This window comes from Pseudophryne corroboree, chromosome 5 (assembly GCF_028390025.1).
Source record: "Pseudophryne corroboree isolate aPseCor3 chromosome 5, aPseCor3.hap2, whole genome shotgun sequence".
NCBI classification, from domain to species: domain Eukaryota; kingdom Metazoa; phylum Chordata; class Amphibia; order Anura; family Myobatrachidae; genus Pseudophryne; species Pseudophryne corroboree.
In genome coordinates, this window is record NC_086448.1 from 445,760,167 (window position 1) to 445,787,059 (window position 26,893).

Below are 26,893 nucleotides of genomic sequence, written 5' to 3' on the forward strand. Positions count from 1 at the left end.
CATCCGTGCTGTTGTAGCACTTCCTGCTACTCCGACCAACAACTGCTCCTTGGACCTCGCCTTTATAAGGAGATTGTCCAAGTACGGGATAATTAAAACTCCCTTTTTTCGAAGGAGTATCATCATTTCTGCCATTACCTTGGTAAAGACCCTCGGTGCCGTGGACAGTCCAAACGGCAGTGTTTGGAATTGGTAATGGCAATCCTGTACCACAAATCTGAGGTACTCCTGATGAGGATGGTAAATGGGGACATGTAGGTAAGCATCCTTGATGTCCAGGGATACCATGTAATCCCCCTCCTCCAGGATTGCAATAACCGCCCTGAGCGATTCCATCTTGAACTTGAATTTTTTTATGTATGTGTTCAAGGATTTCAAATTTAACATGGGTCTCACCGAACCGTCCGGTTTCGGTACCACAAACAGTGTGGAATAGTAACCCCGTCCTTGTTGAAGTAGGGGCACCTTGACTATCACCTGCTGGGAATACAGCTTGTGAATTGCCTCTAGCACAGCCTCCCTGCCTGAGGGAGTTGTCGGCAAGGCAGATTTGAGGAAACGGCGGGGGGGAAGACGCCTCGAATTCCAGCTTGTACCCCTGAGATACTACTTGAAGGATCCAGGGATCCACCTGTGAGCGAGCCCACTGATCGCTGAAATTTTTTTGAGACGGCCCTCCACCGTAACTGGCTACGCCTGTGGAGCCCCCGCGTCATGCGGTGGACTCAGAGGAAGCGGGGGAAGAATTTTGATTCTGGGAACTGGCTGACTGGTTCAGCTTTTTCCCTCTTCCCTCGTCTCTGTGCAGAAAGGAAGCGCCTTTGACCCGCTTGCTTTTCTTAAGCCGAAAGGACCGTACCTGATAATACAGTGCTTTCTTAGGCTGTGAGGAAACCTGAGGTAAAATTTTTTCTTCCCAGCTGTTGCTGTGGATACGAGGTCCCAGAGACCATCCCCAAACAATTCCTCACCCTTATAAGGCTCTATGTGCCTTTTAAAGTCAGCATCACCTGTCCAGTGTCGGGTCTCTAATACCCTCCTGACAGAATGGACATTGCATTAATTCTGGATGCCAGCCGGCAAAATATCCCTCTGTGCATCCCTCATATATAAGACGACGTCTTTAATATGCTCTTATGTTCGCAAAATAGTATCCCTGTTTGACAGGGTCACAGACCACGCTGCAGCAGCACTATCTGCAGGTCTCAGTCTAGTACCTGAGTGTGTAAATACAGACTTCAGGATAGCCTCCTGCTTTTTATCAGCAGGTACCTTCAAAGTGGCCGTATCCTAAGACGGCAGTGCCACCTTTTTTGACAAACGTGTGAGCGCCTTATCCACCCTAGGGGATATCTCCCAGTGTAACTTATCCTCTGGCGGGAAAGGGTACGCCATCAGTAACTTTTTAGAAATTACCAGTTTCTTATCGGGGGAACCCACGCTTTTTCACACTTCATTCACTCATTTGATGTGGGAACAAAACACTGCCTGCTTTTTCTCCCCACACAAAACCCTTTTTTAGTGGTACTTGGGTTAATGTCAGAAATGTGTAACACATTTTTTATTGCCGGGATAATGTAACTGATGTTCCTAGTGGATTGTGTATATGTCTCAACCTCGTCGACACTGGAGTCAGACTCCGTGTCGACATCTGTGTCTGCCATCTGAGGGAGCGGGCGTTTTTGAGCCCCTGATGGCCTTTGAGACGCCTGGGCAGGCGCGGCTGAGAAGCCGGCTGTCCCACAGCTGTTACGTCATCCAGCCTTTTATGTAAGGAGTTGACACTGTCGGTTTATACCTTCCACCTATCCATCCACTCTGGTGTCGGCCCCACAGGGGGCGACATCACATTTATCGGCATCTGCTCTGCCACCACATAAGCCTCCTCATCAAACGTGTCGACACAGCCGTACCGACACACCGCACACACACAGGGAATGCTCTGACTGAGGACAGGACCCCACACAGCCCTTTGGGGAGACAGAGAGAGAGTATGCCAGCACACACCAGAGCGCTATATAATTTAGGGATTAACACTATATTGAGTGAATTTTTCCCAATAGCTGCTTGTATATACAATATTGCGCCTAAATTTAGTGCCCCCCCTCTCTTTTTAACCCTTTGAGCCTGTAAACTACAGGGGGGAGCCTGGGGAGCTGTCTTCCAGCTGCACTGTGAAGAGAAAATGGCGCCAGTGTGCTGAGGGAGATAGCTCCGCCCCTTTTTCGCGGACTTTTCTCTCGCTTTTTTATGGATTCTGGCAGGGGTATTTATCACATATATAGCCTCTGGGGCTATATATTGTGATATATTTGCCAGCCAAGGTGTTTTTATTGCTGCTCAGGGCGCCCCCCCCCAGCGCCCTGCACCCTCAGTGACCGGAGTGTGAAGTGTGTATGAGGAGCAATGGCGCACAGCTGCAGTGCTGTGCGCTACCTTGGTGAAGACTGATGTCTTCTGCCGCCGATTTTCCGGACCTCTTCTTGCTTCTGGCTCTGTAAGGGGGACGGCGGCGCGGCTCCGGGAACGAACACCAAGGCCAGTTCCATGCGGTCGATCCCTCTGGAGCTAATGGTGTCCAGTAGCCTAAGAAGCCCAAGCTAGCTGCAAGCAGGTAGGTTCGCTTCTTCTCCCCTTAGTCCCTCGATGCAGTGAGCCTGTTGCCAGCAGGTCTCACTGTAAAATAAAAAACCTAAAATAAACTTTCTTTCTAGGAGCTCAGGAGAGCCCCTAGTGTGCATCCAGCTCGGCCGGGCACAGAAATCTAACTGAGGCTTGGAGGAGGGTCATAGTGGGAGGAGCCAGTGCACACCAGGTAGTCTAAAAGCTTTCTTTTAGTTGTGCCCAGTCTCCTGCGGAGCCGCTATTCCCCATGGTCCTTACGGAATTCCCAGCATCCACTAGGACGTCAGAGAAATAAATAAATTAGTAATTATACATGGAACTGTTTAGGATGTATACACTACAAAAAAAATCTGTTCACTTTACTTAGTATAGAGCAGTAATCATTGTTTGATGAGAGTATGTACACATGAACATTTTAAAGACGAGAGGAAAATGTATGCAGTGTCTATTACCTTTATTTCATTGCTATACATTCCATGTGTATGAACCGTTTAGAATCGAGAAGATTCTTACTTCAAACGTAAAACTTTTACCAAGATGAGGTCATCATAAAGGGGCCAAAATTACCTGTGCATCTGTAGCTATAAATAGTGCTCTAAAGGTTTCTGTAGCCTAATATGTTCCCATCGTGGAAATCAGTCCTGGGTATAAGAAGTCATGTTGTGTAAGTCCTGTTAGTAGTACAACTATAATCATTACCTCCAACCAGGGGTGTAGCAAGGGTGGCTCCAGTGGAGCATGAGATCCGGGCGCTGGAAAAATAAGAGGGCGCGCTGCTGCCTGACGCCCCCCCTCCCTTCACCCGCTATACAGTGTACCGCTGTACAGGTAACCGCAGAGCAGAAGGGGGAGAAGCAGAGGTGGTGCACACTGACTCGGAGACTCAATAAGGAAAAGGGTAGGTCAGAGGCGACAGAAGGAGACACTGACAGCGGCACATGCTGGAGCTCTGCCACCCTTTTTATATGTCTCACTGTCTACTTGTAGCTGTGCATTAGGGTTACTTCTGTCCTGCAGCACCACTCTCTGCCCCCGATGCTGCAGCACCTATTTATGCCCCAGCTGCTGCAGCACCTCTCTCTCTGTCGCGGCTGCTACAGCACATATCTCTTCCCCGGCTGTTGCAGCACCTCTCTCTGCAATAGAAGCTGCTTAGTAATATGTACAAGCATCTCTAGTGTGGCATAACGTATATAAGAGGCTCTACTGTGTTGTGTAACCTGTATAAGGGGCTCTACTGTGTGGCATAAAGTGTATAAGAGGAATACCACTGTGTGGTGTAATTATTCACTGACACTACTGTGTGGTGTAATATGAATAACAGACAATATTGTGCTGTGTAATCTGAATTGCAACTATTCTGTGGCCATGCCCTTTCCCCATGAAGCCCTACCCCTATATTTTTGATTAACATATGAGCGGCCAAAGGAAACTTTCACCCTGAGCTCCACAAAGTCTACAACCAGCCCTGTCACCAATTTAAGATTTTAAATTATTTTTTTTCTTTTCAAATGTAACATTCACCAAATTCAGTGGAGGGAGCGACAAAACATACCCTTGCTCCGGACACCATGGCGCCTAGCTACACCTCTGCCTCCAACAAACTTTACTTTTTATTAAAAAATTGGCTGACCGCGAGTAACCTCACCGCTGACCGCAAAGTTCCCACCATTGAAGATAATGCAGCTGTATGTGCTATGCGCGTCTGACAGCTCAGACGCGCACAGGCAATCAGGAGAGTGCCACGACGTGGCGCTCCCTGATTGGCTGAAGGGACCCTCTGTGACAGGAGTCACAGGGGGTCCCGGCATTCGGGGAAAGGGGTCCCATGTGTAAACCCATGTGGGGACCCCTTTCAGTGCGTGGTCCGGGTAAATGCGGTTTGTTTTTTTGCCAAGTACGTGGATTACAAAACAGAAGAGGACCGATTTACACTGGATTTTGGTGAGTATAATTTTATTTTCAGGTACACCGTGGATTCTACTTGGAGAAGTGGACCGAACCTCGTGTCAACATAGGTAAGTATGTGTGTGTCGGCATGTATGTAATAAAGTTTTACTTTCACGGTGTCTGTGTACTGTTTTTATTTGGGTATTTTTTTGTAGTAGAACTACAGGTACCAGCGGGCCCGTTTCCCCCCCGCATGCTGGTACTTGTGGTTCTCCAAGTACCAGCTTGCGGGGGAGGCTTGCTGGGACTTGTAGTTCTGCTACAAAAACCAATACTCTTTATTTTGTCACTTGGATATCAGCCCCCCATCCGCAGCACTTGGATGGGGGGGGGGGGGGACAGCCTCGGGCTTCACCCCTGGCCCTTGTGTGGCTGGAGGGGGGGGACCCCTTGATTTAAGGGGTCCCCACTCCTCCAGGGTACCCCGGCCAGGGGTGACTAGTTAGTGATTTAATGCCACGGCCGCAGGGACCGATCTAAAAGTGTCCAACGGCTGTGGCATTATCTCTGACTAGTGGATCCCGGTGCTGGTGTTAAAAATACGAGGGACCCCTACGCTTTTTGTCCCCCGTATTTTTTGCACCAGGACCGGACGCAGAGCCCGGTGCTGGTTGTGAAAATACGGGGGATCCCCTGTCAATTTCCCCCCCGTATTTTTACAACCAGGACCGGCTCAAAGAGCCCGAGGCTGGTTATGATTAGGAGGGGGGATCCCACGCAATTTTTTTCTGGGTTTTTTAATCATTTTTGTGCCATCCAAAAAGTTGAATCCAGGACGCACATATCCGTCAATTGGTCCGTTTTTCGTCAGCGGGACTGTCGAATCCGTTTTTTATTGAATATGTTGAATTCGGGTGCCAGCGGGAGGGTATGTGACTGTCGAATTGTGTCGAATTTAAAAACGGTCGAATTCCAGCCGGAATTCGACCGCAATTGCATATACCCCTTTATCTTCAGGAGCCTCTGTGCAGGTTTGTGTTAATTATAATAGCACACTTGAGCTCTTGCCACATGCCTGGGTATTTATAATAATTTACATATTAATATCTACACATGTACATTTGTGTAAATTAGTATATTATGCCTTCTCTGTCCATAGAAATGCATTTCAAAGTCAGCCTCTGGTGTATTTTACAGATTATACTGTGTATTATAGGGATGCTCTGTTTCCCTGAGATTGCTAGTTATTAGCAGGCCATCTGGGATCTAATATGGAGTGGGAAGGATAAAAACACCAAATCCCTATAAAGTATAATAAAGGCAATCAATTTCCTGAACTTCTATACCTCATACCTGACAGACGCTCCCTGGCTCACACTGTGTGCTCTCTTTATATAGCTGCATAGGAACCTTCTTTAAAGCATCACATGTGCTATTTGCATAATTAAATGTCAAAACACAGATGCTATTCCTTTTTTTATTTTCTTCAATGATAATTTTGACTCTGCATGATTTGAATGCCAAAACTGGAGAGTGAAACAATACATTTAATGGTAAGCAATTTAAAATTATATAACTCATGGTTGCTGAATTAGGACCAAAAACAGTACACTTACATTTCATAGGCACTTACTGCTACTCGGATGCTGTGTTCTATTGTACTTCTGCATAGAGCTCTTTCCATCAGATCAGTGCTTAACTGGAGTCTGCTATGCCATTATTTTTATTAGGCATTAAGTAATTATGCTTCCATGATACACAAAGCATATTATATAATGGACAGTGCTGTCTTACACATTTAGAACTAAAGGGCAGATGTATTAACCTGGAGAAGGGATCAAGAAACGATAAAGCAAGGATAAGCTCAAGGTTATAATCAGGGCCGGTTTTAGACCTTGTGGCGCCCAGGGCGAAAGTTTTCTGTGCCCCCCAACCTTCCAGGTAAAATACAGTTGGTGCACGCCAAGGGCGCACGCCCCAAAACAGGTGCGTAGCTTCTTCATAGGGAAGGGATGTGGCTTCTTCACAATTATCCCCCTGTACTTGTGCCCCCAGTAGCTGTACCCCCAGCAGCAGCTGTGACCCCAGTTAATTTTCCCCCAGTAGCTGTTCCCCATGTAGCAGTGCCCCTTGTAGCTGTGCCCCCAGTAGCAGTGGTCCCTATAGTAGTGCCCCCAGTTGATTTGCGCCCTGTAGCAGTGCCCCCAGTATGTGCCCCCCTGTAGATTTGCCCCCAGTAGTTGTGCCTCCTGTAGCTGTTCCCCCAGTAGTTGTGCCTCCTGTACTTGGGCCTCCCTGTAGATTTGCCCCCAGTAGTTGTGCCCCCAGTAGCTGTGCCCCCTGTAGCTGTGCCCCCTGTAGCAGTGGCCCCCTGTAGCAGTGGCCCCCTGTAGCAGTGGCCCCAGTTGACTTGCCCCCAGTAGCTGTTCCCCCTGTAGCAGTGCCGCCCAGTATGTGCCCCCTGTAGTTTTGCCCCCTGTAGTAGTGCCCCCTGTAGCCGCTTTGAAACCCTGAAGAAGAAAAAAAAACACAATACTTACCAGCCTCGATCCTGCTTCCGGACCGCTGCCGCTGTTGTCATCTCCGGGCACCGGCTCCTCTCTATGGGAGAGACGTCATGACGTCTCTCTCATAGCAGAGCTGCACTGACACTAGGGGTCAATTTTCATCTCTAGCGTCAGTCAGCAACGCCGGCTGCAGCGGGCGCACACGGCGCTCGCTACAGCCGGGAGCCAGAGGGCGGGGAGCGGGGTAGGAGGGAGGGTGAATTAGTAGCGGCTCTTGCAACGGCGGCTCCCTCAGGGTAGCGGCGCCCTGGGCAAAAAGCCTGCTTGCCCGTGGCAAAAGCCGCTACTGGTTATAATGCACCAGCTAATCATTACGGATTTGAAAAATGACAGGAGCTAACTGGCTGGTGTGTTATCACCTTACACTTATCACTGCTTTACCACTTCTTTATCCCTTCTCCAGGCTTAATACATATGCCCCTTAGTTTGGGAGAAGCAGGGGAAAGCACACCAGAAGTATGGGGATAAACGAAGAACGAAGTAACAAAAATAAAGCCCTCTGCAAGATTGCACTGACCAGCAGCTTTTCAAGGCAGGTTCCTACGGTAGACTCTGTAAAAGAAAGCCTTCTACCAACAAAACCAATAGAGTTCCACAATGCTCATCCTTGAGGGAACGGCGCTATCAGAAATTGGGCAGGTTCTGCAAGCATGCCCGTCTTCTGTAATCTGTATTGCACAATTGAGCTAGCATTCCTGAAAGTAACTTGGTCACAACTTGGTCACAACTAAGCAGATTAAACCAAGTAATCCTTCTTACCTCATGTTTTCCCATACACCACTTCTGTGTAAGATATGTACATGGCGGGCATTTGTCTTCACTGTGACAAGAATGAAAAACTGAAAGGCAAATCAGATAAATGTATGTATGTATTGGCATTGGGTTATCAGTATTCTTGCAAGAAGACAATTTTCTTATCATTGGTGCTGCACTTAAAATGTCAAAGTGTATGTCTGCTTTAAATAAATGTGTTTCTAGTTAAGGTTCTATATCAACAAGTCATTTTCACAGAATGAATCATTCATAGCAAAGAGGTTACAATCTCCAATCATGTCTGGCAAACACAGGGCCGACTCATCCACAAGGCTGCGTACGGTAATGTGTGGGTTCCTCAACAGCAACCTTTACATCAAGAAGCGTGCAGCTACACGCACAACCGTTGGTGCAGACACAGACTCGCCAATACAGAAACACATGCAGCAAAGCAATGGAAAAGGGATCTTTACCGGACTTTCACACAGCCTACTTATACAGTAGGTCATAATGTATGCTTATTCCGTTGTCAGGAAACCTGGGACAACGCCCAACAGTTTATATATATATCTCAAACTTCAAATATTAAAAGATCACTACAATCACAGACCTTGTCATATAGTCTTAACACTGTGTAGCTTACTAGGATTATCAGTCTCACAAATATAAGCTTTTTTTAGTGAATTTTATGGACTTTCAAAGTCTGAACCACATAACCTTATTGCAGGGCTGAAAATATACCGGGCAGCCACCAACATTTAAACTATATAATTATATGTAGTTACATTTTGGTTAGTGATGCATCTACATCTAAAATACATACGCATTGCATAACTTTACATATGTACAATTTTACATGGCTCATAAATGTCACACATCACACTGTCAAACCTAAATAAGAGGCCAAGCTGCACAAATGACCAGTGACGGCTGGGATGTACCTACCTGGATGGTCGCACTCGTGTTGCCTGGTACAGGAGTTCTTACACTCGGGAGGCCTGGTGCCACATGGTACTGGAGGGAAGATCACAGCCTCCCCACAATAACAAGCCAGCTCATCAAAACCTGAAAGAAAAATCAAAACCCCAAGCTTTTATTTATTTCTTTACTAAAAGTAATGAGAAATCCACGTGATTACATAGTACAGTGAGGTGAAAAGTCTGTAACTACATATAAGGGGATTTTTATCCTTACCTGTTAAATCCTTTTCTCTGAAGCCATGGAGGACACTGGGATGAGAGGACTGTGGGTAATAAGTGGTGGAGTGTAGCCTGGGCATCAAATTGTTAATTTTTCTCTCCCAGCAGCACTGGCTCCCTCTCCTCTATACCCTGCCCCTGTGCACAAATTGGACAGTTTTTTTTAACAAGTCCAAAGACAGGGAGACAAATGAGTTAGAGGAGAGGGAAGCAGGCATACATACCACACAAGAGAGATAGCTGAGGGAGCAGCCAGAAGTAAACAGGAAGAAATGCAAAAAGGGGCATCTGGGTGGGCGCCCAGTGTTCCCTATTGCTTCAGAGAAAAGAATTTAACAGGTAAGGACAATAACCCCCCATGTCTCCTGTCAGACATGGGGGACACTGGGATGAGATTACTGTGGCACATCCTACTGCTGTCCCCTCAAAGGAGGGAACGCTCCTGTGTTAAACCTAACACCGGAGGATCGAAGCTTGCGTGGCAAAGGTGTCAAGTTGTCAGAATCTGATGAAAGTATCGTGCAGAGGCCAACTGGCTGTTTTGGCAAGTTGTTCTGCAGAGACACCCTGCTGCGCTGCCCAAGAAGCCCCAACCACCCTGGTGGAATGCGCACAAACTTAGGCCAGAACCGGACGATTCATAAGGAGGTAAGCATGTCTGATGGTAAATTGTACCCAGGTAGCTATGGTCTGCTTGGTAGCTGGCCAACAACAATGTTGAAGTCAGAGAACAAATAAGGAATCACACTTGCAGATGTCCTATGTGCAGTCCACGTAGATCCGAAATGCCCTGACCACACCCAAGGAGGACTGATCTGTGGTAAACCCTGGACCAGAGAAGGAAGCAACAACAATCTCCTGGTTAATGTGAAACCTGAAGACAATCTTAGGAAGGTATCCCAGGTCCATATGCAGGACACCACTGTCCAGATGGAAGATGAGAATAGCGGGCCAAATGGATAAGGCACTGAGGTCCTAGACCCTACAAGTTGTAGTGTTAAGGATACAGATGCCGAAATCTCGGCGCACCATCGCTATTTCCACTTATGGGTGTCGTGTCGGAATAGATACTGTAGCGAGCCTGTAGTGTGGCAAATACAGCGAGCCTGCAAGGGTACTCTTAGTGCTCGCCCTGCTGCCGGCATTCTGGCGGACGAGTTGCTGCTGTCGGGATATTGACAACTGGCATCCCGTCAGTGGGTAAATCGTATGTAATCCATTGAAGCAATAGCTAGTCGAAAGATGGTCTCCAAGGTCAGCCAGCGAAGAAAGTCTGACTCCAAAGGCTCGGCTGTAGACAAGGACCCTGAGACAGCAGGACCGGTCGGAGGGGAAGACGACAAAGGGCATATATAGACAGGGCAAGAAGGTTGATGTACCATGCCGGACGTGGCCAGTCTGGGGCAACTAGAATCACAGTCCTCTTGGTACCCAAGGTACCATGGATATCGGAGGAAACAGATACAGGAGATGAAACGTCCATGGAACAGTTAGAGAATCCACCAACAGAGCTCCCGGGTTGCCTCATTCGGGAGCTATTAATGGGACAGTTTAGGATTGTGGCTCCACACCATCATGTCAACTGTATATCCGAATGACTCCAGCAATTCACTAACATAAGTAAAAAGTTAGGATGCACAGACGATTCACACTGTGAACATTCTGTCAACTTAGAGAGTCAGCTTCCCAGTTTTGGACTCTGGGGATATGAACTGATGACAGCGTCAAAAGGTGTCATTTGCACCAACAAAGTATGTGGCTGACCGCTTTCATGACCGCTTTCATGGCCCTGCTGTGCGTACTGCCCTGATGGCGATGGCTTATGTACGCAACTGTAGTTGCATTGTCAGATTGCACTTTGATATGTCTGTGAAGGAGGGGGGGACTTGTCTTGGCAAGGGGCCCTGTAGATGGCCCAGATCTCTAGGGCATTGATAGAATACGTTGTCTCCAGAGCTGTCCAAAGGCCTTGGAAGGAGTGCTGGCATGTCACTCCTCCACAGTAGCAAAGAATTGCAGCGGTTATCAGTAGGACCCAGTCCTAAACCCAGAAGTGACAACCACTGTCCAAGTGAGCATACCTGAGCCACCATGTAAGTGAATGACGTACCTCTCTGGACAGAAGGTTCCTCTCTGACCAAAGGGTGAGGTGGGACTGGTCCACTGGGCTAGCACCTCTAGTTGAAGGAGTCTGGAGTGGAACTGAGCATACCCCACCATGTTGAAAGTGGAGACTACCACACCTGCACACAAGAGTGTGTGGAGACCTTCTATTGACAGAGTAGGGCCCGGGCCTGCAGAGCTTGGATCCTGTCTCTTGGAGGGAGAACCATTGGAAGTCTGGAACTGAACAAGGCTTCCAGATGAAGCATCTTCTGCAGTTCAATTACTTTTGCCAATCTATCAGCCAGTCATGTCACTGATGAACTTCCACCGTAAAACAAATGTGCTCATGAAGTATTTCCGGACACTGAGTCAGAAGGAGTAAGTCATTGAGATAAGGCAGAACGGACACTCCCTTGCTCCTGAGAAAGGTTGCCATTATTGCCATAATTTTCATGAACACGGGGTGTAGCTGAAAGATCAAAGGGTAAGGGCCGAAACTGATAATTGCCCGTTCTGACCACAAATCTGAGAATTTGCTGATGGTGTTCCCGGATAGGTATATGTAAGTACACATCCTGAACATCCAGGGAGGCCCCTGCTTCCAAGGTCAGTAGGATAGAGCAAAAGTGACTCCATCCAGAACCTGGGAACCTTTATGTACGGATAGAGGAACATGAGGTCAAGATAGGTCGAAAAGAACAGTCAGGTTCTTGAATCAAGAATAGAGTGGTGTAGAATCCGGTGCCCTGCTGTGCAGGAGGAACTGGGATAATCACATAGGTGGCCAAAATAGACTGAATAGTCTGATTTGTAGCATCTCTGCTTTTCCTGGTCTGAGGGTAGACTGTCTGAAAAAAAGTGAGAGGCCATTCCCAAAAACGGTAGGAAGTATCCCCTGCAATACACCAGGATTGACAGCCCAGGGTCTTGGAAAAATTCGAGGAGGAACTCTGAGATGTAGAAAAGGATTGTCCCTTCTCTTTCTCTTGTGGATGAAAGGAACAAAAGAAAGATCCAGACTTAGAGATCGCCGATGCTAGGAAGGCTGTTTTGGATGCCGCCACTGTAGCCACAATCTTATGCAGCTTAGGACCAAAGAAGATATCACCCGAATAAGGGAGAGCTTTAAAAGCTCTTCTGGAATCCATGTCTACCCTCCATGACCGAAGCCAAAGGGCCCTCCTAGCAGCCACAGAGGAAGCCAACACGTTAGAGACAAGGAGGTTGGACTCAATCGACAACATGGCACCGGTTGCAAGGTGGTGGAGAGGCAGGACTGTCTGTGTCTCTCTCTCAGCCACAGTTGCAGGCAGTAGGTGAGGAAAATGGCCACTGTTGGTAACAGAGTCCCATTGCAGAGTATCCCTGGATGCAGAGTAGACCTGATCCCCGCTGCCACACTGCTGTTGACCTCACACATCGGAGAGCCTATAAGCCTGTGGCTTCCTGCTCCTGCTGTCTGGTTAAGGCTGTGCTCTGGATGGAGAGTGCATGAGCTGGCCAGTTGTCCCTGTCCCAGTCGACTCTCTTGGGGAGTCATTGGAGCGGCGGTGTGTGCGTCTCTGGTGCTCACACACCGCCGTCTCAGATTGTAAAAAAAAATACTATGCGAAGAAAGACTGCCAAACAGCAACCTCTCTGTACTGAGACCACTCCAAGGCATATAACTAAACTGGCCAATTGGTGCAGAGGTGGGGTATAGGGGGCGAAGGAGCATGTGCTGCTTGGAAAGAAAAAAATAACCATTTGGTACTCAGGATCTGCTACTCCACTCTATACCGACAGTCATCTCTCATCCTAGTGTCCCCCATGGCTTACAAGAGAAAATTATTTTTACTGTATCATATTTGTAAGCCGCATCCCTGTGTTCTTGAGTTTAGGCTGGCCAAATGTATCCTAATAAAAAAAAACACATCTACAACATCATGCTGTCTGTTCTCCTTGCTACACAACCATAACCTCATTCCCATAATTTTTCCAAAGCCCAGATTAGTCTGGACTGTTTGTGCAACGTCACAAGTAAGCATGTGCTTTGCACATAGCAGATACACATATGGGCGGGGGATAATTTAACTGTTTTATTGGGCGCGTAAAAGTAATGGGCGCACATTGGAGCAATTCAACTGTTTTATTGGGCGCGTAAAAGTAACGGGCGCACATTGGAGCAATTCAACTGCTGCTCCAATTGGATAAGTACTGTTGAAGTGCCCAAAAGCACCAGGTTTGGCTGCGCAAATCAACTAAACCCGTCTAAAGTCCCTTTTGGGCACCTAAACCATGGACTTTTGTTCTCACCACCTCTGGAGGCTGCAAGAAGAAACATGTCTCCCTCTGCTAATGGGCGCCCAAGCAGAGCAATAATTGAATTACTCTGCTGGATCCCCATTAGTTAAGGCTTCCGATAAAACAACTGAATTCCCCCATGTACTGGTGTTTTTGGGGGTGTTTTTTTTTTATACTAAAGGTACATTTGACACCACTAAGATATTGAACTTGAACATTTCTGTTCTGCTGCCCTTCCGTTAGCTCAAGCTGTTTGTGACATACTGCTTACCTCCATTCCCATTCTAACACCACTGACCCTGTCTTCACTAACAGTCAGATAAGTGGACGGCGCACTGCCTCCCGCAAGATCAGCACATTCATCTACTATAATACTTAATGCTACTGTGACATTCCAATGACTCCATTGTATTTTCTATATCCACTCTATTCAGAAACTGCACACAGAGAAACAGATATTGCATGATAGCATAAATGTACTGATACTTTTTAGTAAAATGCATTTAAAATACATTTAAAAAAAAATACATATAAACATTCTCACAACAGATTTTTTTTTGCCTATACAGGTTGAGTCTCCCATTATTTTGGATATCATATTTTTAAGTATTTTGGAATATGTCCATACCATAATTCAATATCTTTGGGATGGGACCCAAGTCCAATCACAGAATGAATTTATGTTTCATATACACCTTAAACACATAACATGAAGGTCATTTCATAATAATGTTTTGCATGAAAAATAGGATTTTAATACCTACCGGTAAATCCTTTTCTCCTAGTCTGTAGAGGATGCTGGGGACTCCGAAAGGACCATGGGGTATAGACGGGATCCGCAGGAGCTTGGGTACACTAAAAAGACTTTGACTGGATGTGAACTGGATCCTCCCTCTATGCCCCTCCTCCAGACCTCAGTTATAGGAACTGTGCCCAGGGGAGAGACAGACCTTTCGAGGAAAGGATTTTTGTTAACTAAGGGCGATAAACATACCAGCCCACACCACAAACATACCGTACAACTGGAGTAGCATGAAACCAGATAACCGTATGAACTAACAACAGCAACAAGCTGAACATAACTGATACACAAACCGTGTGTAACCATAAGTAACTAGTATCAATACAACTGCAAGGAACAGTCCGCACTGGGATGGGCGCCCAGCATCCTCTACGGACTAGGAGAAAAGGATTTACCGGTAGGTATTAAAATCCTATTTTCTCATACGTCCTAGAGGATGCTGGGGACTCCAAAAGGACCATGGGGTCTATACCAAAGCTCCAGAACGGGCGGGAGAGTGCGGACGACTCTGCAGCACCGATTGAGCAATCATGAGGTCCTCATCAGCCAGGGTATCAAACTTGTAGAACTTAATAAAAGTGTTTGCACCCGACCACGTAGCTGCTCGGCAAAGTTGAAGTGCCGAGACCCCTCGGGCAGCCGCCCAAGAAGAGCCCACCTTCCTGGTAGAATGGGCCTTCACTGACTTCGGCAACGGCTGTCCAGCCGAAGAATGAGCTTGCTGAATCGTATTACAAATCCAGCGTGCAATAGTTTGCTTAGAAGCAGGATTTCCAATCTCGTTGGAAGCATACAGGACAAACAGAGCCTCCGTTTTTCTAGTAAGAGCCGTTCTGGCGACATAAATTTTCAAAGCTCTTACAACATCAAGAGATCTTGGGATCGCCACCGCATCCGTAGCCACAGGCACCACAATAGTAGTGTTCACTCTAAGCTTCTTTCGCAGGGCGATGCGCCCTGCCCCTTTTTTGAGTGACAGAATGCCGCCCTGCCCGTTTGTGCCCGCCCTGCTAAGGACTGCTCTTCTCCCCCCCGCCGCGCTGTCACTTCTCTCCCCCGCCACGCTGTCACTTCTCCCCCCCCGCCGCGCTGTCACTTCTCCCCCCCCGCCGCGCTGATAGCTCTCAGCTGAAGGCGGAGACAGGGTCAGCGTGCAGTGGGGAGGAGCAGCCAATCAGAGCCTGCGGTGTCTCCCGCCAGTCCTCCGGCATGGTTTGATTCACCCTCACCATGGCGCTGACCTGGGCTCCGCCGTCAGCATCAAGAGACCGGCCCCGCTGACCCGGCACAGCGCTCTCCTCCGCAACGGTGAGTGCCGCTCTGCATCTGCCCTGTGCCCGTCCTCCCCTTCCTCCTAGTGTTCTCTCCCTGTTGCAGTGTGCCTCAGTGTTCTCTCCCTGTTACAGTGTGCCTCAGTGTTCTCTCTCTAGTGCAGAGTGCCTCAGTGTTCTCTCCCTGGTGCAATGTGCCTCAGTGTTCTCTCCCTGGTGCAGTGTGCCTCAGTGTTCTCTCCCTGGTGCAGTGTGCCTCAGTGTTCTCTCCCTAGTGCAGTGTGCCTCAGTGTTCTCTCCCTGGTGCAATGTGCCTCAGTGTTCTCTCCCTGGTGCAGAGTGCCTCAGTGTTCTCTCCCTAGTGCAGTGTGCCTCAGTGTTCTCTCCCTAGTGCAGTGTGCCTCAGTGTTCTCTCCCTGGTGCAATGTGCCTCAGTGTTCTCTCCCTAGTGCTATGTGCCTCAGTGTTCTCTCCCTGGTGCAGTGTGCCTCAGTGTTCTCTCCCTGGTGCAGTGTGCCTCAGTGCTCTGCCTGGCGCAATATGTATAACGTGCTCTACCTGGCGCAGTGTGTATAGGAGGTTCTACCTGGTGCAATGTGTATAACGTGCTCTATCTGGCGCAATATGTATAACGTGCTCTACCTGGCGCAGTGTGTTTAGGAGGTTCTACCTGGTGCAATGTGTATAACGTGCTCTATCTGGCGCAATATGTATAACGTGCTCTACCTGGCGCAGTGTGTATAGGAGGTTCTACCTGGTGCAATGTGTATAACGTGCTCTATCTGGCGCAATATGTATAACATGCTCTACCTGGCGCAGTGTGTATAGGAGGTTCTACCTGGTGCAATGTGTATAACGTGCTCTACCTGGCGCAATATGTGTAACGTGCTCTACCTGGCGCAGTGTGTATAGGAGGTTCTACCTGGTGCAATGTGTAGAACGTGCTCTATCTGGCGCAATATGTATACACCTGGCGCAGTGTGTATAGGAGGTTCTACCTGGTGCAATGTGTATAAGCAGCACTATTGTGTGGTATAATGTGATTTGGTACTATTATGTGGTCACGCCCCTTCCCCACGAAACAACTCCCCTAAATTTTTGCTTTACGCCTCAGGCGCGCACTGTCCATGCTTTCACCTATAGGAATGGGAGCACCAAGCATTATAATATGTACCTAATTTTGCCCTTCTAACTTAAAAATGTGCCCTCACGAATGAAAAATGTGCCCTCACGAATGAAAAATGTGCCCTCCCCGTGATCAGCACCCTGCCCTAAAAAAATCCTAGAGTGAACACTAACAATAGGTTGGTTTATGTGAAACGAAGAAACCACCTTCGGCAGAAATTGTTGACGAGTCCTCAATTCCGCTCTATCCGAATGAAAGATCAAATATGAACTCTTGTGAGACAAGGCCGCCAACTCGGACACACGTCTGGCAGACGCCAGAGCCAAAAGCATGACCACTTTCCAAGTGAGAAACTTCAACTCAACCTTCCGCAAAGGTTCAAACCAGGGAGACATAAGAAACTGCAACACCACTTCAAGATCCCACGGCGCCACGGGTGGCACAAATGGAGGATGGATATGCAGCACTCCCTTCACGAAAGTCTGAACCTCAGGAAGGACGGACAATTCTTTTTGAAAGAAAATAGATAAAGCCGAAATCTGCATTTTTATGGAACCCAATTTCAGGCCTGCATCCACGCCTGCCTGCAGAAAATGGAGGAAACGACCCAAGTGAAACTCCTCCGCAGGAGCTGCTTTGGTTTCACACCACGACACATTTTCTCCAAATACGGTGATAATGTTTCGCCGTGACCTCCTTCCTAGCCTTAAGGAGAGTGGGGATGACTTCCCCGGGAATACCCTTCCGAGCTAGGATTTGGCGTTCAACTTCCACGCCGTCAAACGCAGCCACGGTAAGTCCGGAAACACGAAGGGCCCCTGCAGTAACAGGTCCTCTCTTCGAGGAAGCGGCCCAGGATATTCCACTAGTAACTCCTGAAGATCTGGATACCAGGCCCTCCGTGGCCAATCTGAAACGACTAGTATTGCCTGAACCCCTGTTCGTCGTACGATCCTCAGCACTTTTGGAATGAGAGGAAGTGGAGGGAACACATACACCGATGGAAAATACCCATGGAGATACCAGGGCGTCCACTGCACTGGTTTGGGGGTCCCTTAACCTGGAACAATACCTCGGAAGCTTCTTGTTGAGGCGCGACGCCATCATGTCTATTAGAGGAATTCCCCAACGCCTTGTCACTTCTGCGAATACCTCTTGATGAAGAGCCCATTCTCCCGGATGGAGGTCGTGTCTGCTGAGGAAGTCTGCCTCCCAGTTGTCCACGCCCGGGAGGAAGACTGCTGACAGGGCGCTCACGTGCTGTTCCGCCCAGCGGAGAATTTTCGTGGCTTCCGCCATCGCCGCCCTGCTCCTTGTTCCACCTTGGCGGTTTACGTACGCCACCGCTGTTATGTTGTCCGATTGGATCAGAACAGGGAGACCCTGAAGAAGGTTCTTCGCTTGCAGCAGGCCGTTGTAAATGGCTCTTAACTCGAGAACATTTATGTGGAGACGAGCTTCCTGGCTTGACCACTTTCCCTGGAAATTTCTTCCTTGCGTGACCGCGCCCCAGCCTCGGAGACTTGCATCTGTTGTCAGCAGGACCCAGTCCTGGATTCCGAATCCGCGTCCCTCTAGAAGGCGGGAGTCTTGCAGCCACCACAGGAGAGAGATCCTGGCCCTGGAAGATAGACTTATTTTCCGGTGCATGTGCAGGTGAGACCCGGACCATTTGTTTAGCAGATCCCACTGAAACACCCGGGCATGAAACCTGCCAAACGGAATGGCTTCGTAAGCCGCCACCATCTTCCCTAGCACCAGAGTGCATTGATGAATCGACACACTGGTCGGTCTCAGAAGCTCCCTGAGTATGGACTGGATTTCCAGAGCTTTGTTCTCCGGAAGAAATACTCTCTGTTGTTCCGTGTCTAGGATCATACCCAGAAAGCACAGCCGAGTGGCCGGGATCAACTGAGACTTTGACAAATTTAGAATCAAACCGTGATGCCGCAGAACCGTCAGGGAGAGATCCAAATTTCTCAACAACTGTTCCTTGGACCTCGCCTTTATCTGGAGATCGTCCAAGTATGGGATAATTGTGACCCCTTGCTTGCGAAAGAGCACCATCATCTCCGCCATTACCTTGGTGAAAACCTTTGGGGCCGTGGAAAGACCAAACGGCAACGCCTGAAATTGGTAGTGATAATCCTGTACCGCAAACCTCAGAAAGGCTTGATGAGGAGGGTATATCGGGATGTGCAAGTAAGCATCCTTTATGTCGACTGACACCATAAAATCCCCCCCCTTCGAGACCGGAGATCACCACTCGAAGAGACTCCATCTTGAACACGTTCAAGTATGGATTGAGGGATTTTAGGTTCAGAATTGGTCTGACCGAGCCGTCCGGCTTCGGTACAACAAAGAGGCTCGAATAGAACCCTTCCCCCCGTTGAGACGGGGGCACCGGCACCACGACCCTCTGTTGACACAACTTTTGAATCGCATCCCTTAGTACCTCTCTTTCGGGAAGGGAAACTGGCAAGGCTGACACAAAAAAACGGCTGGGGGGCATCTCCTGAAACTCCAATCTGTATCCCTGGGACACTATGTCTAAGACCCAAGGATCCAGGGCCGACTGAACCCAGACCTGACTGAAGTATCGGAGACGGCCCCCCACCGGTAGGGACTCCTGCAGGGGAGCCCCAGCGTCATGCGGTGGACTTGGTAGAGGCAGGGGAGGACTTTTGGTCCAGGGTGCCTGACACTGCAGGTGGCTTCTTTCCCCTTCCTCTACCCTTGGAAGCGAGGAAGGACGAGCCCTTACCTCTTCTGTATTTATTAGGCCGAAAGGACTGCAACTGTTGATGGGGTGGCTTTTTCTGTTGAGAACATAGGGAAGAAAAGATGACTTACCCGCAGTAGCGGTAGACACCAGGTCAGCCAGGCCGTCACCAAACAAGACACTACCTTTAAAAGGGAGAGCTTCCATATTCTTTTTGGAGTCAGCATCAGCATTCCATTAATGAATCCACAGCACCCTCCTGGCCGAAATTGCCATGGCATTGGCTCTTGAACCCAAGAGGCCAACATCCCTCGCCGCATCCTTTAGGTAATCTGCAGCGTCCTTGATATAACCAAGAGTTAAAAGAATATTATCCTTATCAAGGGTATCTATATCAGAAGCCAAATTTTCAGCCCACTTAGCAATAGCACTACTCACTCATACCGACGCCACAGCAGGTCTGAGCAAAGCACCAGTATTAACGAAAATGGACTTCAGTGTCGTCTCCAGTTTGCGATCCGCCGGATCCTTGAGAGCAGTGGTGTCAGGAGACGGAAGCGCCAACTTCTTGGACAATCGCGAGAGAGCCTTGTCCACATTGGGAGGCGACTACCATTTTTCCCTGTCGTCAGAGGGGAAAGGATATGCCATCAAAATTCTCTTAGGAATCTGCCACCGTTTTTCAGGTGACTCCCAAGCCTTTTCACAAAGCGCATTCATTTCATGAGAGGGGGGAAATTTTACCTCAGGCCTTTTCCCTTTAAATAAACAAACTCTTGTGTCAGGAACGGCAGGTTCCTCAGATATATGTAAAACGTCTTTAATGGCTATAATCATGTACTGAATACAACCCGTGGATGCAAAGAAGTCTCATTAAAATCGACATCGGAATCAGAGTCCGTGTCTGTACCTGTATCTGCCATCTGGGTAAAAGAACGCTTTTGTGACCCTGAGACTGTCTGTACTTGAGACAAAGCGTCCTCCACGGATTTCCTCCATGATTGTGTCTGAGAATCAGATTTATCCTGTCTCTTAGATAATAAAGTCACATTTGCATTCAGTGTACTCAGCATAGTCATCCAATCAGCAGTCGGCTGTGTCATACTTAAATCCCCCTCTGCACCCCCAAGAACTTCCTCCGGGGAGGAACACCCAGGCTCAGACATGTCGACACAGAGTACAGACACACCCACACTCACACTAGCCACAAACATGGGGACAGACCCACAGGGAAGCCTGTAGAGAGGAACACAGAGGGATTATGCCAGCTCACACCCCAGCGCCCATACACCAAAATAAATAGTATATGTGATCAGCGCTGACTAAAAGCTTATGAAAGCACCAAATTCAAGTGCCCCCTTTTTTCCTCCCTGGTACTTGCGGGAGCTTAGAGGTCCGGGCCAGCGTCTCTTCAGCACTGCAGAGATAGAGGAAAATGGCGCTGGTGAGCAATGTGCGGCTAAGCCCCGCCCCTTCCCGGCGCGCTGTAGCCCGCTCAAATTCAAATTTTTTAACACCGGCGGGGGTACTCTCCCTCCCAGCGCCCTGCACCCTGTGAGTGCCGTTGGTGAAGTGAGTGGGAGCACGGAGCGCAGCGCTACCGCTGCGCTGTACCTCGTTACTGAAGTCTTCTGCCGTCCTGAAGTCTTCGGTTCTTCCAATACTCACCCGGCTTCTTTCTTCTGGCTTCTGTGAGGGGGGTGACGGCGCGTCTCCGGGAACAAGCAGCTAGGTGAACCAAGTGATCGAACCCTTTGGAGCTAATGGTGTCCAGTGGCCTAAGAAGCAGGGCCCTTAACTAAGTAGAAGTAGGTCTGACTTCTCTCCCCTCAGTCCCTCGATTCAGGGAGCCTGTAGCCAGCAGGTCTCCCTGAAAATAAAAAACCTAACAAAGTCTTTCTAGAGAAACTCAGTAGAGCTCCCCTAGTGCGTGTCCAGTCACTCCTGGGCACAAAGTCTAACTGAGGTCTGGAGGAGGGGCATAAAGGGAGGAGCCAGTTCACACCCAGTCAAAGTCTTTTTAGTGTGCCCAAGCTCCTGCGGATCCTGTCTATACCCCATGGTCCTTTTGGAGTCCCCAGCATCCTCTAGGACGTAAGAGAAAAAAGTTTGTGAACATTAAGCTTAAGAACATCAGAACACAAAGATGTCACTATCTCATTCACACTCGAAAAAAATCCATATTTCAACATTTTGGATATGGCAAACTCAACACGTACTTTGGGTTGCCATAATATCCCTTTAATACGGGACACACATGAATAACAGGTTCTTTGGCTGGCTAAATTCAAGGTTGCATTTCACCTGCTGCATAACCTGTGTAAATCAAAGGAGTCCCAAATTAAAGGGAGTGTGGCCTGCTGAAATGGTCGGTGCACTGAAGGGGTTAACCTGATTCTAAGGGCCTTATCTCCTCCCTTTATGGCCTTCTGCTCTCCCATAACTGCCATCCCAAGTAATCCCATGAATTTATCTAGGAGAGGGACTTTGGGAGAGCTCTGGAACCGGAGGAGTGGTTTGAGATTTGTTAGCATACGGCATAATCCTTCATCTCTGTTCAAATCTGGGAAAATACTTATACAAGTCATATACCGGTGGTATTTAGTCCCCACCCATATTAGAAACCTGAGGAAATATAGCACAGACAAGTGTTGGAGAGGCTGTGGAGAAGAGGGCACTCTTGCACATATTTGGTGGCATTACCCAAAGATTCACCGCCTCATTCTCTACATTAGACCTTTTACTTATGCAGTGCTCTTCTTATTTACTCGTACTAACTATCCCAATGGAAATAATCTGTCGCAGGTATTCGTTAGGCACATTCTAAATGCAGCCAACTGTGCCGTAGCAGCTCACTTGAAAAAAAGAAGCCCTCCCCCACTCCATAACTATTTGGCACACCTATCATATGGAACACATCACTAATAGTCTCCATGAACAAAAACATAAGTTTGCTGTTGTTCGGTCCGCTTGGACTTCATACTATGAGGCCAGTAATAGATGCTGCTTTGTTGTGTTTGTTTGTAATGTTACTACATTTCCAGCCAGTAGTCCCCCTTTTCCCTTCTCCCCATTCCTCTTCTTTTTCTTTACTAACAATACCCTCTCCTTTCCTTCAATTACTCTGTATTGCTTTCACTTCTTTCCTTTTTCCCAATCCTATCAAGCTGCGGTAGTATTTAAATTTGTGACAGTCTATATATTTAAATCTCACAGTATTTACAGTTTAAATGAAAATATATAAAAATAAGAATTTACTTACCGATAATTCTATTTCTCATAGTCCGTAGTGGATGCTGGGAACTCCGTAAGGACCATGGGGAATAGCGGCTCCGCAGGAGACTGGGCACAAAAAGTAAAAGCTTTAGACTAGCTGGTGTGCACTGGCTCCTCCCCCTATGACCCTCCTCCAAGCCTCAGTTAAGATACTGTGCCCGGACGAGCGTACATAATAAGGAAGGATCTTGAATCCCGGGTAAGACTCATACCAGCCACACCAATCACACCGTACAACTTGTGATCTGAACCCAGTTAACAGTATGATAACCGTAGGAGCCTCTGAAAAGATGGCTTCCAACAATAAACAACCCGATTTGTTTGTAACAATAAGTATATACAAGTATTGCAGACAATCCGCACTTGGGATGGGCGCCCAGCATCCACTACGGACTATGAGAAATAGAATTATCGGTAAGTAAATTCTTATTTTCTCTGACGTCCTAGTGGATGCTGGGAACTCCGTAAGGACCATGGGGATTATACCAAAGCTCCCAAACGGGCGGGAGAGTGCGGATGACTCTGCAGCACCGAATGAGAGAACTCCAGGTCCTCCTCAGCCAGGGTATCAAATTTGTAGAATTTAGCAAACGTGTTTGTCCCTGACCAAGTAGCTGCTCGGCAAAGTTGTAAAGCCGAGACCCCTCGGGCAGCCGCCCAAGATGAGCCCACCTTCCGTGTGGAATGGGCTTTTACAGATTTTGGCTGTGGCAGGCCTGCCACAGAATGTGCAAGTTGAATTGTACTACAAATCCAACGAGCAATCGTCTGCTTAGAAGCAGGAGCACCCAGCTTGTTGGGTGCATACAGTATAAACAGCGAGTCAGATTTTCTGACTCCAGCCGTCCTGGAAACATATATTTTCAGGGCCCTGACTACGTCCAGCAACTTGGAGTCCTCCAAGTCCCTAGTAGCCACAGGTACCACAATAGGTTGATTCATGTGAAACGCTGAAACCACCTTAGGGAGAAATTGAGGACGAGTCCTCAATTCCGCCCTATCCGAATGAAATATCAGGTAAGGGCTTTTATAAGATAAAGCCGCCAATTCTGATACGCGCCTGGCTGAAGCCAGGGCCAACAGCATTACCACTTTCCATGTGAGATATTTCAAATCCACTGTGGCAAGTGGTTCAAACCAATGTGATTTTAGGAACCCCAAAACTACATTGAGATCCCAAGGTGCCACTGGAGGCACAAAAGGAGGCTGTATATGCAGTACCCCTTTGACAAACGTCTGAACTTCAGGCACTGAAGCCAGTTCTTTCTGGAAGAAGATCGACAGGGCCGAAATTTGAACCTTAATGGATCCTAATTTTAGGCCCATAGACAATCCTGCTTGCAGGAAATGTAGGAAACGACCCAGTTGAAATTCCTCCGTAGGGGCCTTCTTGGCCTCACACCACGCAACATATTTTCGCCAAATGCGATGATAATGTTTTGCAGTTACATCCTTCCTGGCCTTGATCAGGGTAGGGATGACTTCATCTGGAATGCCTTTTTCCTTCAGGATCCGGCGTTCAACCGCCATGCCGTCAAACGCAGCCGCGGTAAGTCTTGGAACAGACAAGGTCCCTGCTGGAGCAGGTCCTTCCTTAGAGGTAGAGGCCACGGGTCCTCCGTGAGCATCTCTTGCAGCTCCGGGTACCAAGTTCTTCTTGGCCAATCCGGAGCCACGAGTATTGTTCTTACTCCTCTCCTTCTTATGATTCTCAGTACTTTTGGTATGAGAGGAAGAGGAGGGAACACATATACCGACTGGAACACCCACGGAGTTACCAGAGCGTCCACCGCTATTGCCTGAGGGTCCCTTGACCTGGCGCAATATCTGTCCAGTTTCTTGTTGAGACGGGACGCCATCATGTCCACCTTTGGTTTTTCCCAACGGTTTACAATCACTTGGAAGACTTCTGGATGAAGTCCCCACTCCCCCGGGCGGAGGTCGTGTCTGCTGAGGAAGTCTGCTTCCCAGTTGTCCACTCCCGGAATGAACACTGCTGACAGTGCTATCACATGATTTTCCGCCCAGCGGAGAATCCTTGCAGCTTCTGCCATTGCCCTCCTGCTTCTTGTGCCGCCCTGTCTGTTTACGTGGGCGACAGCCGTGATGTTGTCCGACTAGATCAATACCGGTTGACCCTGAAGCAGAGGCCTTGCTTGACTTAGGGCATTGTAAATGGCCCTTAGCTCTAGGATATTTATGTGAAGAGACGTTTCCATGCTTGACCACAAGCCCTGGAAATTTCTTCCCTGTGTGACTGCTCCCCAGCCTCTCAGGCTGGCATCCGTGGTTACCAGCATCCAATCCTGAATGCCGAATCTGCGGCCCTCTAGAAGATGAGCCTTCTGTAACCACCACAGGAGAGATACCCTTGTCCTTGGAGATAGGGTTATCCGCTGATGCATCTGAAGATGCGATCCGGACCATTTGTCCAGCAGATCCCACTGAAAAGTTCTTGCATGGAATCTTCCGAATGGAATCGCTTCGTAAGAAGCCACCATTTTTTCCCAGGACTCTCGTGCACTGATGCACTGACACTTGTCCTGGTTTTAGGAGGTTCCTGACTAGCTCGGATAACTCCCTGGCCTTCTCCTCCGGGAGAAACACCTTTTTCTGGACTGTGTCCAGAATCATCCCTAGGAACAGTAGACGTGTTGTTGGAATCAGCTGTGATTTTGGGATATTTAGAATCCACCCGTGCTGACGTAGCACTACCTGAGATAGTGCTACTCCGACCTCTAACTGTTCCCTGGACCTTGCCCTTATCAGGAGATCGTCCAAGTAAGGGATAATTAATACGCCTTTTCTTCGAAGAAGAATCATCATTTCGGCCATTACCTTGGTAAAGACCCGTGGTGCCGTGGACAATCCAAACGGCAGCGTCTGAAACTGATAATGACAGTTTTGTATCACAAACCTGAGGTACCCTTGGTGAGAAGGGTAGATTGGGACATGGAGATAAGCATCCTTGATGTCTAGAGATACCATATAGTCCCCTTCTTCCAGGTTCGCTATCACTGCTCTGAGTGACTCCATCTTGAATTTGAACCTTTTTATGTAAGTGTTCAAAGATTTTAGATTTAAAATTGGTCTCACCGAGCCGTCCGGCTTCGGTACCACAAACAGCGTGGAATAATGCCCCTTTCCCTGTTGTAGGAGGGGTACCTTGATTATCACCTGCTGGGAATACAGCTTGTGAATAGCTTCCAATACTGCCTCCCTGTCGGAGGGAGACGTTGGTAGAGCAGACTTCAGGAACCGGCGAGGGGGAGACGTCTCGAATTCCAATTTGTACCCCTGTGATACTACCTGCAGGATCCAGGGGTCCACTTGCGAGTGAGCCCACTGCGCGCTGAAATTCTTGAGACGGCCCCCCACCGTGCCCGAGTCTGCTTGCAGAGCCCCAGCGTCATGCTGAGGACTTGGCAGAAGCGGGGGAGGGCTTCTGCTCCTGGGAAGAGGCTGCATGGTGCAGTCTTTTTCCCCTTCCTCTGCCCCGGGGCAGGAACGAGCGGCCTTTTTCCCTCTTGCCCTTATAGGGACGAAAGGACTGGGTTTGAAAAGACGGTGTCTTTTTCTGCTGAGAGGTGACCTGGGGTAAAAAGGTGGATTTTCCAGCCGTTGCTGTGGCCACCAGGTCCGATAGACCGACCCCAAATAACTCCTCCCCTTTATACGGCAATACTTCCATATGTCGTTTGGAATCTGCATCACCTGACCACTGTCGCGTCCATAACGTTCTTCTGGCAGAAATTGACATCGCACTTACTCTAGATGCCAGGGTGCAAATATCCCTCTGTGCATCTCGCATATATAGTAATGCATCCTTTAAATGCTCTATAGTTAACAATATACTGTCCCTATCCAGGGTATCAATATTTTCAGTCAGGGAATCCGACCAAGCCACTCCAGCGCTGCACATCCAGGCTGAGGCGATCGCTGGTCGCAGTATAACACCGGTATGTGTGTATATACCTTTTAAGATATTTTCCAGCCTTCTATCAGCTGGTTCCTTGAGAGCGGCCGTGTCAGGAGACGGTAACGCCACTTGTTTTGATAAGCGTGTGAGCGCCTTATCTACCCTAGGGGGTGTTTCCCAACGTGCCCTAACCTCTGGCGGGAAAGGGTATAGTGCCAATAATTTATTAGAAATCAGCAGTTTTTTATCGGGGGAAACCCACGCTTTATCACACACCTCATTTAATTCATCTGACTCAGGAAAAACCACTGGTAGTTTTTTCACACCCCACATAATACCCTTTTTTGTGGTACT

The 26,893-nt window shown here is 48.4% G+C and overlaps 1 protein-coding gene across 1 annotated transcript in view; it reads right to left on the reverse strand.

Annotated features, from left to right (window-relative positions):
* NFX1 (nuclear transcription factor, X-box binding 1) overlaps nt 1-26,893 on the reverse strand; it is a 290,477-nt gene that overhangs the window by 40,333 nt on the left and 223,251 nt on the right. Inside the window, exons 14-15 of the mRNA XM_063922914.1 lie at nt 8,781-8,900; nt 7,842-7,921 (exon numbers count right to left, since the gene is read on the reverse strand). Of these exons, the coding sequence (XP_063778984.1) occupies nt 7,842-7,921; nt 8,781-8,900 (200 nt within the window). The remainder of the gene's footprint in view (nt 1-7,841; nt 7,922-8,780; nt 8,901-26,893) is intronic.